Source organism: Ambystoma mexicanum, chromosome 4p (assembly GCF_040938575.1).
Source record: "Ambystoma mexicanum isolate Mex_15411 chromosome 4p, UKY_AmexF1_1, whole genome shotgun sequence".
In the NCBI taxonomy this organism is placed as follows: domain Eukaryota; kingdom Metazoa; phylum Chordata; class Amphibia; order Caudata; family Ambystomatidae; genus Ambystoma; species Ambystoma mexicanum.
Genome location: NC_090927.1, coordinates 775,422,190 through 775,436,363, shown reverse-complemented (window position 1 = coordinate 775,436,363; position 14,174 = coordinate 775,422,190). Strand labels below are relative to the sequence as shown.

General features: G+C 43.2%; 1 protein-coding gene across 1 annotated transcript in view; it reads left to right on the top strand.

Annotated features, from left to right (window-relative positions):
- ME1 (malic enzyme 1) overlaps window positions 1–14,174 on the top strand; it is a 1,722,623-nt gene that overhangs the window by 386,756 nt on the left and 1,321,693 nt on the right. Inside the window, exon 2 of the mRNA XM_069606328.1 lies at window positions 12,207–12,340. Coding sequence (XP_069462429.1) covers window positions 12,207–12,340 — 134 coding nt within the window. The remainder of the gene's footprint in view (window positions 1–12,206; window positions 12,341–14,174) is intronic.

Genomic DNA, 14,174 nt, shown 5'->3' with positions numbered 1-14,174 from the left:
TACAGTTACAGGTTAGTGCCTAATCATTGTCCCCCCCCACCCCCAGTTTCCTGGTAAAGAGCAAACTAATACATGCAGAAAAGCAAAAGGATCTGCGAGGTGGAATGAAAATATCCACCACCCTAAATAACATAATGGAAGAAAGGGAATGTTCCTGAGTCTGAGGAAACACGTGTGAAGAGAGGGTGCTATGATTTTCTTGCTTGAAGATATCCATCTGGTAGTGAAAAAGATGAAAAGATGAGAACCAGATTTCCTCTGGAGGTTTAGACGATGAGGGAGGTCTGCCTTCAACATGAACCAACTGAGCAAAAAGGGCTTGCATGAGGGTATTAATGTCAGCATGGTGAAAAGACCAAAACAGCTTTAAAGATACCAAAGAAACACAACCAAAAAGGTTATTGCTCCTCATTAGGTGCTTAAAATCTTCATCATTGGACGCCTAGGTTTGTGTTAGTGTAATGCCAGCAATGAAGCAAGGACTAACAATAAGGGGCAAAGGGGCCCTTGAACCAAAGGGCATATTTTCCATCTCTGCCCATAATGTGCGCAACCCTGGTCCCTACATATGTCTGTTCACTTGAGGTAAGAGTGAGATGGGAAATGGCACTCTCCCACTCCTGTAGCAGACAATAAATGAACACATGTTCTGCTAACGGCTGATTGTGACTTTAGTCAAAGCAATGTCTACGAGTGTGTGGGATTGCATTTTAAATCACCTTTGGGCCCATAAGCAAGCACTTTATCTTCCTAATTTGAAGGATTGCATACAGCCACCTTAACGTCCAATGGAAGTCATGTTTTTCCGTTTCTTGTATTAATTAAGAACACTGTTTAAAACACATTTAAAATATTTTGAAATTCTTGCACAGAGGGTCTGGTAAATGAAGTTAAATTAAGTATTTCATTAATTCAGTCATGCAGGATAGTTTGCTGACATGTTTCCATGGAAGTGTGGCTAGTCCAATTTAGTTATTTACTATGCAATTAATAATTAGCACCATATTTAGTTCTCCTCATCTACTTGATTAGGAGGGGGAAATTGGCCACCCACCTATATAGTCCTTAGGTTGGGAACATTCATAAACAAATACGGAGGTGATGTGTTTCCTTACTTTATCTTGAGGGATATCTCATCAAATGTTGACTGCATCAGATTGCTTAGTCCAACTCATTTTTTTGGAAGATTCCTCCTGTAGTTACACATTTGAAGATCTGTAACTCCTATGATACATACGTCTAGTTTCCCTACAATCAGAAGAGGCAAGAGAACACATATCCAGCTAAGTATATATCTCTATTATATTTCGGTGGTAGGTAGGCAAAATGGATACATTGGCCCTCATTACGACCCAGGCGGTAAGTTACCGCCTGGGCCGTGACTTTACCACCATGGCGTAAACTACGTTTACGCCATGGTGGTTGGCAGACTTACCGCCCCATTCCGACCTTGGCGGGGCGGTAAGTCCCCAATCCCCATTTACCCTTCCCCATTCCCATTTTTGCCCCATAGGGCATAATGGGAGTGGGGAAGGCGTTAATTACGCCACCGTAAATTACGGTGGCGTAATTAACTCCATGGTCCCTTAGCGCCATGGATTTTAACACCTGCTAAAAGCAGGTGTTAAATCCGCCATGCCGCTAAGGGACCTCGTACTCAGGCGGTAAGGGTCGGCGCTGTTTACGCTGCCGTAAACCCCTTACCGCCTGGGTCGTAATGAGGGCGATTGACTTAAAAAATTATTTGCTCAATATTAAGGACAGTCTTCAAAAGAGCAAATGATATAACTTGATTTATATTACTGGATTCCGTGAGGTGTACAGACTCAGGAAATATATATGTTTATTATGCCCTCTTAGCCATTAGACGCTTGGAGATATTGACTGTTATCTATCTTTAATTCGCTCCTGCCAAGTGGTTAATTCTTGGTTTAATCGTTCTTGATATGCAATCCCACCTCACAATTCTAGGGACAGGAAACAGGCTGCTTTTGTCAATTCTGATATTTGTTTTATTATTTAAAGTAAAATCACTGTAGAGGTGATTCCCAGCGTACGCAGGGGAAGTCACCAATGTTACTCACTCACAGATGTCTGCAGCACAAAAACAAAAATGCCCTCCAGGCATGAATCTCAACAATATAATATCATCACTATCACCGGCAGCTTATATACAAAATAGAAATGTACCTGTCTGCTTAAATCTCAGGCACATTATGTCCCCGCATCCATCTATATAGTCCAATCTATAAAGATAACTTTTGAATAACTATAGTAGATTCTAATTATAACTCTGCCGCTGACCAGCAATTTGGTCAAATGATGCAAGGTTTTAAATTAAAGTGCATAAACTGCACATATGTTCATATTTGCACATAATATACATACGTTTTCTTCCCCAATATTATCAAACAGTACTGTTATCAGGAAACTGTTGCATGCACCCTCTTTCCTGTGTAATTATGGTGCTGATGTTTACAGCTGTACGTATGTCATTTAACGTAAGATCCAAGTAAATTACCCAAACCCCTCCATTTGTCTCAGGTTATGGACACAGTGTCACCAATACAGAACTTAATTTCAGTTTATCAGTCCCAATCTAGGACAATGGATCTCAGATTGAATTGAATAGATTTAAGTATCTCTCTGCTTTCAAGTCCCAAATGTTTCCCCCTTCACAATTGAGCCCCAGCTGTCCAATTTCAAAATAAGGGGTTGCCTGCGATTTACAATCAATTTTATTTTTGTGCAAATAGAAATCACTGCTCTAAACTACCTTCCATCAATACATTTATATTGTTAAATATCTACGGCCTCTATTGGATGCAAATGATCGATAACTCTAATTCAGGCAATACAACTATATGATTGATTCATAGTCTGCATTTTCAGCTATGTCTGTGTAACCACATGGCTTCAATTTCATTTAGCTTAATTTACAAAATCAAAATCGCACTTGATTTTCACAGAAGTGCTATCAGTTTTATACTGCACACTCAATACACAAATGTGACTAGTTTTATTGAAATGAAATCTCACTTTGCACTTTTTTCCAATCAAGAGCACAGTGCATTTTTCATTACAGCACTCCTGTGTCTATTGTGAACAAGCATCCCCTTATCTCAGAAAACCCACTCTGGGGACTTACCATGGAAAGGTTTGAAGAGCAATTCCAATTTACATTGGGGATCTAAATATATGCTCACGTTAAATGGTGCTTCCAGTTTTAGAACTCAGTCTGGGCTCTGTGAAGGCACCATAAAGCAGGACACAGGCAACAAATTCAAAGTTCAAACAAAAGCTCTTTATTAACTAAAATGTCAGAATGTTGTAAGGCCTAACTTGCCCTATACCAATGTGGGATTTCCCAACCTAAATAAACTAAGGATAGTATAATTCAGCAAGTTTAACTTAAAAGTCTGTCTGTGCCCAAAACCTATACTCTCCCTCACAACCAAAGCTGAACAATTTGCAGGAATGTCGGTAGCTAAAGAAATAGTGTTCAAACTAAAGTTCTGAGCTTCTTCCAGCTCATGGCTCGCTCCTGGTTCCCATCCCCAAGCTCAAGATAGTTCCACCAAATGGCCTTGGGGTTCCTTTCCACAAGTTCAACACAGTTCCACAAAATGGCCTTAGGGTTCCCTTCCCCAAGTAGGCAGCTCTTCTGGTTTCAAATTTACAGTTAAATCAAGTTGTTTAGTTTACCTTTTCCCTTTTCGACTTGAAAAACTTAGGCCGGCCAGACTCAGTTTCTTGACTCCCAATGGTTTACTCCAAGTAAGGATTCCTCAGTCTAGGTAGAGTTGTCAGACCACACACTCCACCCATCACAGGTCGCGCAACCGACAACCCTTGCCACTTTGCAGCAGTTCATTCTTTCTCATAGGACTTCTGTGACAACACAGCTTTCCTTTCTGTATCTTGGTCATAAGTCCACATTTGCTTCTGGTTCACTTTAACGGCTTCTTACCTTTACCAACATGTGACTCTCACACAGACTTTCCTTTGTGGTATTTCTCCTGGTTACCACCTTGCTTTCACACAATCCAATAGTGTCATGCTTTTTACTTGTTTCACTTTGTTCGCAAATGCTGTCACTTTTGATTCATTACTTGTTTACATTTTTTGCAAATGATGTTTCTTTAAATTCATCTTGTTCACAAATGCACATCACTTTCTGTTTCATTTGTGCAATTTCTCATATCTTTTCCCATATGTCTCCGTTCAACATTCAAAACTCATCATGTGCTTAGCAACTTGTTTGGTATTCAATAGTTCATGTTTCGTTTCTAGACTCATTTGTCATGGGCTTTTACTCAAGCGGCATCCGCCTCTATACACATCATGCTCCTGGAGCACCATGGCCTGATTGATTCTCCCCTGTCACTCACTGGTGTACGGATGCGCCTCCTGGCGCCCTGGTTTTGCTCTCGAGTTCTTGCTGGTTCCTCTCACACTCTCAGGGAGCTCTGGCAAGCAGTGCTCGCTCAGGTCAGACTTTCCTGCAGCGGTCGGCGCCATTGGGGGAGTCTCTGTGTTCCCCACTCCCAACAGGGAACACACTGCATGAAGCTCAGCACAGCTTCTGACCCTCTCACAGGCCTGCTCTGGACCCAGCATTTTACTGTCTGCTCTGCAGTAGTCAGCGTCCTTTTCACCAGCCCATATTCTGCCTGCTCTGCCTCAGGCTGCCGCGCTCTCCTGCCCAGCTGGATCTCTCTCTCTTCTCTGCTGGTTTCTCCTTTAATGCACCTGCAACCGTCTAACAGGTTGCAGGTGTGAGTTCTTAGTTCCAATTACCCGACCATAGTTAAATAGTTATTGGGGCATGCCTGACTCTCCGAACAGTCCTCAGGTCTCTTCCTCTTCTTAGTACCAAATTAGTGAAATGACAGGTTAGTGTGTACTACTCCTAGTCACCTCTTCCTTCCTTTCCTTATAGCAAAGTGTACTGAACTGACAAAAATATGAAACTTAGAGATTGTTAAAACGAAAAATTCGCTCACAGTTTAAGACTAAGCTGGAATCTGTGCGATGTTCTGAAACTGAATCCCTGAAATTATTCATTTTGTAGCCATCGTGTTTATGTTGGGAACATGAAAAAATACAGAAATGTGCCCAGAGGGGACATGCATGCATGTATAAAAATTAGTGCAGAACTAACATTGAGAAACCCACCAAAAGCGCAAAAACGTTGTTATTTATGAACTAAAGCTTGCGGGAACATGGAACTTGAACAGAGACGTGCCTTAATTAATCTGTGATGTGTATATGTAATATGAACAACTTGTGTATCTAGGAAATATGTGTTTTGGGGAAAATAGATTTCCTAAGTAAAAGTAAAGGGGAAGGATTTCCTTTGGGCCATAAACACTGTGTCACTCAGATCCTTAGAGGGTTGGGCATAGATAAGCAGCCTCTCCACCCCATTTGGAAATAGATAAATAGGGACTGCTGAGGACACACAAGACACACACTTTATCCACTCCTCAACTGATTTCTTGGCGAAGCACCCTCCAGGAAGATCCAGGCTCCAGACATAGATACAGAGACCAGACTCTAGAACCAAACCCTAGAACTTTGAAGCAGAGAGGCCTAACCCAAAAAGCTGAACTCTTCTCAGCTGCCCTTCAGAATCTTAAGCAACCTGATTTTAACCCCTAAACTTCCAAGGGGCACCACAAAATCCAACAGCCTGGCTGAGCTGTTTTGCTTCTAGCTAAGAACCCTGTGCTAGAACCAAGATCCAGACCCGCAGAGCAGAGCTGTAACCCAGAACCCGTCAGATCCAGTCCAAGAGGCCGCGCAGACCAGAGGGCCTTGCTGAGAGCAGAACCCAGTGCCTGAGACCTGTCCAGTGGCGAGTAAAGTCCCAAACCTTTGACCAGATCTTTGACGGGCCCACTCCATTCCAAAGTCATAGGAGTGAGTATTTAGTCTAGAACTGTCCATAGTCATATCTTAGTTTAAGGTAATCCTATTCAATCAATTTCAACCTATCCAGAACTGCATTATAGAATCTTGTGTCCATCCTGAATTCTTCTCATTATATAGTCTGCGATAATAGTAGCGATAATCATCTGTGCGCTGATATTTTCTGAAGAAAGTCAAGTGTCCTGGCGCACAGCAATCAGGGCGGAAGGCGTCCTGGTCTGGTGGTTGTCCCATTGGGTATCTTGTACTTTCATAGCCCCTTAGTATAAGTTCATCTTGGTTTCTAATCTTTAAAGCGCAATCTTTAATTTTTTGGAAATCTTGACTCTGTTTCTGAAAAATCAACCTTCACAAAAACCTCTGTAACTTTTGAACTGCACGTCCTAGAAGCGAAATTTAAATGTCATTTTGACACGCAGAAAAATTTCAGTGATTTGCAATTTGGTTAAATTTCATTCCATAGAAAAACAGCTATTTCTTGCTTTCAACTTCTGAATTTCGTTTTCCATCTGCTAATCATTCTATAATCCTTGCTTGTGTTGACCCGAACTTATCCAAAGCAACTCTCACTAGTTCTGAATCCATTTAGTGAATTAAAGTAATTTTTAGCATTTTTCCATACATTACTAAATCACATTAAAAAGCATGTTGACCTGTTTTTAAAGCATTCCTGTTCTCTCTAGGCTTGCTGGGTGAATTGGGACTGAACTGCATTCTTTCATATCAGTTATTCCTGAAACCTGTGTGCCCTCTTCCACCTCTTCATATTGCATACTGGGGAGAGTGACTAATAACAGGGGGAAAGAGTGATCATATTGTCTTTTGATTGAATTCATAACATGTTTTATTTCTGTGTTGCATTCTTTCCTATTATTGCATTTCCTTGGACCATACAAAGTATTCTCTGCTACATTATTCTTCCTATTTTTACTCCTAACTGATTAAAGAGATTGTTGATATTGTAATATTACCCATTGCTGATCATTGTTCATATTCATAAATGTGATATTCAGATATTATTCATATTCATAAAAGTGTAATCTATATATTGTTCAATTCTTCAAATAGACCTTTTAATTTGCAAAACAAACCTACTTCTTGGCTCAGCAAGGTCGGGGAGATTCAAAGAGAGGGGCGTTATATCAGGGTACATCATCCAGAATTTAACAAACTTTGACATAAAAATATATAAATAAGGGTTTCCATTGGGCAACCCATACTAGGCATTGACTTAGTTGGAGTGCCGGATTGAAATCACTTACAAAGTGGAGTTCTTTGCTGCGGTTGCCACAGTTGAGAATTTGTTTATTGTAATAGGATTTTTTGGCTTTCGGATTTCAGCTTTGTAGTTGTGGTGGTGCTGGGCGAACACAGATCCCCTGGGATTTGTTTTTGATGCTCTCCATTTGCGTTCAAGAGAGTTATTGCGTTTTTTGGCAATTCTCTGGAGGGGCGTGAACCAGTTGGGGGATGGTCCTTTGCGTGAGCAAGTGAGGCGTGAACGGGTGAGTGGAATTAATGAGTCATTGAACCAGGAGTCAAATGAGTCAATGGTTAAGGTTCTATCAGGGGGAGATCTTTGCAGGGAGGTGAAGGAGCAGGGCTTCGGCTAGGTCAGGAAGGATCTTGACTTTGTTCCAGCATTTGAAATCCCAGGGAGTACTGGGGGAGCTGTCAGAGGAGGGGCTGGGGTGTAGATAGAGAAAGGGATGGCATAGTGGTTGGTCCAGATGAATGGTTTGGGACGGGATAAGTAAACAAGGTCATGGGAGCTGGAAATTGCATCAAGGGTGTGCCCACTTGAGTGGGTTGGACCAGTCGCATGATGGGAGAGGTTGACTGCATAGCAGCTGTCAACCAGCGGATGAGTCATGGGATTTTTGGGGATATCGAACCAGATATTAAAATCTCCTAGGAGTGTAAGAGATGGGTGATTTACTTGAATGGTGGCTATTGAATCACAGCGGATGTTGGCGAAATGTCTGTCGTATCCAGGGGGTCTGAAGGAGGAAGCAGTGGGTGAAGGTCGGTGGTAGAGCTAGTTGTACTAGAAGGGATTCACGGGATGCAGCGCGTGTCTGGGATTCGACGAGTGAGACAGAGAAATGACAATTGAAGAGGACTGCCACTCTGCCACCTCTGGAGAGTCTATTGTGGGTGATGAGTGAGTAGCCGGGGGGGGGACTTTGTGAGCTACAGGGGCAAATTCATCGGAGAAACAGGTTTTGGTGATACAAATGAGCTCTGGTTTGTCAGAGGATAGAGGTCGAAAATGCTGTGTCTGTTTCTTGCTACCGAGCGCACGTCAAAGAGGATGCAAGTGACTTCATGAGGGGAAGTGGGTTTCGTGGTGCTCATCGGAGTGGGAGCTTGGGGGACATGGCTGCCCGCTGGGGTGGTGGGTATGGTAGGAACATTCAGGGATGCTGAGATAGGTTGAGTTTGGGTACAAGAGGGGTTGGGTGCCTGTGGTGCCTGAGTGTCTGCTGAGAGGGTTATGTTGATGTCGGGCGGGAAGAGTAGGTGAGCGGAAGTAAGAGTGTGAGGGATGGGGGGTGGATCAAGGGGGGTTGGGACAGGGGTGAATTGGTCAGAATGTGTGAGGGGGTTTAGGGGGGTAGATTTTGGAATGCATCTATGCGTCTACCGGCTGAAAGAGGTTTAGGTGTACAGGGTGAGAAGTCAAGAGAAAGGGGGTGGAAACTGGGGGAGGGGAGAGGGGAGTGCAGGGGGGTATGGGAGGGAGAGGATGGGAGGGTGGGATGAGGCAGAGGTGGTGAGGAGTAGAGGGTTGAGGGAGAGGACCAGTCATGTTTTTTGGTATTTTGTTCGGTTTCGGCGCCATAGGGGTGTGAGAGAGGGTGGAAGGGTCAGAGGGGGAGGGCGATGAGGCTACCATTTTAGCAAGGGTGAGACATGCTACATTCGGAGAGGGGAAGGATGTGAAGGGGTGGTTTGATGGCGGGGTTGAGTAAGGGTTATGGGGATTGGAGGGGGTGGTATGGGAGGTTGGTGGAGAGGGTGGGGAGGCATGGGTTGGTTGGGGGGCTGTGTGTTCCCTAGTGGGCTAAGGAGGAGGGGGTGGATTGGCATGGGAGGTTGGTAGAGAGGGGGTCTCCTCAGAGGACACAAGGATGGAGTGGAAGTGGAGGTGGATTAAGAGAGTTAGTTTGGTGGTTTGGACTGAGGCAGTGAAACAACTGAGGTGGGCAATGGAGTACCACATGACTATGATTCAGAGCTGGGATTTCAAGTCAAGACTGCATCTTGGTTGGTGTCTATGTAGTTTCTATCGTATAATCCTAGGAGCCACCGACTGTAGTCCCTGGTGTACAATATGCATGTCTTTGAAGTATCGATTGAAGGGGATTTAGATAGAGGGCCTCATCACGAGTTGGGCGGTAATAGCCATACCGCCAAACCCCCCGGCGCTATTAGCGCCGGATCACGGGTTTGGCGGAAGGGTTATTGCCCATTCCCCATTGGGCCCATTCAGGAATTCCTCATTCCCCATTGGGCTCAATGGGGAAAATTCACGCTATTACCGCCGGCAATTTTGCTACGGATTTCCCCCCAGCTCAGCTCAGAGCTGGGGGGAAATCCGCCAAAGCCATGATCTGGCGGACCCTTAAATGCAGCAGTAATAACGCTACCGCCACATTTAATGGTTACCGTCAGACTCGTGATGAGGCCCACAGTCAGATGTTGCCCCCATATGTAATGCAGTTATGGAATGGCAGTTGAATTATAGACAAGCTGTAATTTGTGCTGGAGATACTTCTAATGTTGTCAGTGCATGAGAAGAATCCTCCAGAGATAACCCAAGGTAGAGAAGGTGTACAGCACGATACCTAGGCTGTATAAGGAAGATTTCATCATATAGTTGACTTGTAATACTAGGGTGAAATCCACGTCAAGCACAAGACCTATAATGTTCACTGTGCCTTTTGCCTTTAGAAAGATACCAGGTTTTTCATGCCATGTGAGTGCTGGTTATGTGACAGACCCACTTCCAGGTAATGATCACCATTAAAGACCTGGATTTTTAAGCATAGTTTTGATCATGGCCATTTTTAGTTGAACCTGAAAGGTGTCTGATGTAATTGAGGTTGTGAGGACTCCAAAAGCGAGGTCTGACATTGCATTGCAAACTAGGATGTCCTTGAAGACAGCTGGAGCAAGAGATCAACAAGGGACAATACTTCCTATATGACTTAAGAACATCAATGAAATAGATGGGAGAAAGTGGGAAAAATGCATTTAAATGAGAAGGGGGTAGTGAAAAGTGCCTGGAGAAAAGAGGATGGTATAGAAGGGGGAAGGAGTGGATAGCGGGTTGACAGGGTAGGCTTTCAGGTCCCAGGATTTCTTTGTAAAGTGCTCAGTGAGGCAACTTTCACAGGTATGGAAAGGGGGTGCTGCTGATCAGCCCAATTCCATTGTTCCTGAACTTGGAGATGAGTTTGAAAAAGTTGCAAGAAATATATTGCACTGCAGTTATGTGTTTATAGAAGGGAGATTTTTGTAGGTTTTGCTGTTGCCTGGATCGACTCCTAGGTAGAAGGTTGATCCTCCTTTAAACTCTCTTGGAACTCACAAACCTCTGAGGCCACCCTTTTCTCTGCCAGCATCCCCCATGGATCAGTCCTTGGACGTCTGCTCTTCACCTTCTATACCTTTGACCTTAAGAGACTTAGCTCATTCTGTGGCTTTCCCCACGAACTTATTTCTGATGATACTCAAATATTTTTCTCCTTTCCCTCCTTCAACACAGCCATCTCTGAATGGATTACAAACTGTCTTGGTGCAATTTGTCACTGGATGGCTCTCCACTGCCCTACTAAACTCTTCAAACTGATGTCATCTTTCTTTCACATTCCAGTGCCATCCCTCCCCTTCTCTCCCCGCCTATCCTCACTCAATGCTCGCTATCTTGGGACCCTATTTGATAGTGACCTATGACTGCAATACTTCATCACTACCAGTGCCTCTCCTGCTCATATTAACCAACATTCGTAAAATGTGCTCCTTTCTTTTTAACCACTCCTCAAAAACTCTAATCCCGAATCTCATGCTCAGCAAACTTGACTGCTGCTCAAGCCTACTTTTTGGCCTTCCTCTCTACTCCTTCCTCCCTCCAGACAAAGTCCTCAACTTTACAAACCACACTCTCTAGAACCTACCCAGTTCCTCCCTCACTTCTACATACCGACAACATGCTGGTCGGCTCTCCATGCACAACTGCTCTTTCCAAATTCCTTCTCCTAGTCTACAAAGCTATCAATGGTCTTGCTCCTCAGTATCTGACTCATTGTATCTCAGTTACTCACCATCTCATTCCCTCCAAACCTCCTCTACACTGAAACTCAGTGTCTCATACCTTCTGTGTGCCTACTCTCACTCTGCTCTTTCTGCCTACTAGCCCCGCTCCACTGGAACCCACTGCCCATAACAATCAAAGCCAACCTAACTGTGAATCTCTTCAAAGCTTGGTTTATAATTCACTTACTTGCCAAAGACGTATAGCATCCTCCCTACCTGGCCCTACCACTGCCTCCTGACATGCTTAATAATGTAATTTTGTATATTTATATAAGTTTAAACCACTTGCCCCCTTAGGTTAATGTTGGCTTTGTAGGTCACCTGTCTTCTCATATACATTTTTTCTGTTTGTTTGTACCTGCTATATATCCCATCTTTTTACACCCCCATAAACTGGCTGACATCTTGTTCTCACTGGTGTGCTCTTGTGCACACACCCTTTGTGGGATGCATCACCCATTTGTAAACTGGTGTGTGTAAGTAATTTCTGATCGAAATTGTTCTTCAAATAAATACAAATATAAATACTGAAATACAAAAACAAATGTTGAGCAATTCCAGGTGTCGCTGTACGTGGAACTTAGAATGCCCAAACTCCATGATTCACCCACTGCAAAATATTGGAAATGCAGGCGATAACTTTATATACAAGAAAGCCAATGTGGATAGATTACACAAAGCTATTTAAGAATCCTCAGCTATAATAGAACCTCTTTACGGAAAAAGCTTCATTTCCAGCAATATTTTGTTAATTTGTTGTAGTGTTGCAATTTGCCTACAAGAAGAAATGATATTGTTCTTTAAAATAATGTTGGTTTTCTTGATGTGAGCAATAAATATTATTATTATTATTGCAAAGCCCAACATCACTCGCATTACTTAAAACATGCCTGCATTTTCTGACCAAGGTTTAAGGATTTTGAGAACTAACGGCTCTTCTTCTCTCACAGGGTATGGCATTTTCCTTAGAAGAAAGACTGCAACTGGGAATACATGGATTATTGCCTCCGTGCTTCTTGAGCCAAGACGTTCAGGTTCTGAGGGTTCTTAGGAACTTTGAACTGCAGAATTCTGATCTTGACAGGTAAGCAATACCTGCATCACGTGTTTTCTTCTTCAGGGTTGTGACATTTGCTGTTTAAGGGTTACCTACATGGATCTTTTAAATACTGACAAATGTATTACTGGGTTTGCGTTAGCACTGAAAACTATAAATGAGCTGTTGTGGTCAATCAACAAATATAAATCTTTTGTAGTGGGAACACACTTCACGCTAAGGATATGTCCGACAACCCTGAGACCGGGCACTATTTCTAGAGAAAGAGATTGACAGAGTGTCTCCAAGGGATGTGGGGTGACAGGTTTGCATGTTGTTGACATTAACAGATTAAGTTAGCAGGTTGTGGCTAGCCTTATCCTCCGCATTCCCTACAGTGTGGGGTTCTAAGGATGTGAACATCCACCCTCTATCATCACCCACTAGTTAATGGGCCCAGAACAAGACTTCCTGCCTCAGGCAAATGTCTAAAGCAAAAGCTTAAAGTAGAACACTGTTGCAGATTGTTGGACTAGAAAGTCCATCCAGGAACAAGAGGAGACTGGAAAAGAAGTAAAGATGCACATTTATCAAGCTCCAGGGGAGTGGTTAGCCAGAACCAATGGGACAAAGGCGCTACTGAGGACAATGGGGCTATTTCTGCATCTAGGAGTGAGGTAAAAACATTGCAGTAATCCTTCTACCACCTTCTTTTAGGTGTTAATGGAATTACCACCAGTTTTACTGAACATTCCAAGTTTGACCTTAAAGTCGAGGTTAATTCTCCACCTTAATGTGCAATTAACACAGACGGAAATATCACTCACTTCATTTCCGCCAGTATCTCCATGAAATCCTATGGACTTCACAAATGAGCATTGACAGCGCCATAGCAGCTCAGAAACTGCCAGTAAATCCGCCAGACATAGTGCCAGTAAAGATTCTATGGAACAAACGCTGATTTGGTGCTAAACTCGAAATGATCTGCAGGGTATTTCACATAGTAAAGCAATATATGCACAAAGGATGGAGGTGAAAGCAAGTGCAATCAGGAAGTTTGCAGACATGTTGGAGAATAACAGAGGAGCTACGTTTTGAAGGCGTACTCTTATGTAGAAGTTTAGGAATAATTACCGGCATGGAGTGAGGTTAAGATTGTGGGAACTAGTAAATAAAGCACATTTAGATTTGACTAAAACCAAAGGAACGCTATTTTGCGATTATTGGTGGCTGAGTCTAGTTGTTGATGTGGAAAGAACTGTGACGGAGGTGTTTTAGGCAAATAAAATGACAAGAGTTTCCCCTCTGAGACCGTTTCAGTTATCAGCTATGCCGTGGATGTTATTGGTAACGGCTTGCAATCCCTCTCACGTGAAACTGACTTTGAGTGAAAATGGATTTAGTCATAACACTGGAGCCAGCGGGAATCCAAACAGTTTTCGCAGTACCATCTTAGGTGGTGTGAATATTTATGGTGGAAGAGACGGTAGAAAAGATTGGCCAGAGTGACGTGTTATCAGGTTGGCCCTTAATACAGCAAGTCAAGTGGTACATAAATGCATGTTTTGTGTTCTAGACAGTTACCACTAGGAGGTCAATGTAAATGTATAATTACCTAGACTAAATGACCTGTGCTTTGTATTGGCGGTGGTATGCTTCTTCATTTCAGAAGCCTCCTCCAACATGGCAACTGTTCTTTTCTGCATAACACATGGCTTCACAGGCTTTGGTAAAACCAGAGCCCGACATTCCAAATAAAGATTAATTGGATTACGTCATGACCCCAGCTGGGTTTGAAGTGCATTATTTACATACATTGTCTGATCATTTTCTCTACAGGCTGGGCGTTTAAGGCGTAATGGGGGAGGGGTGGAGGTGCACT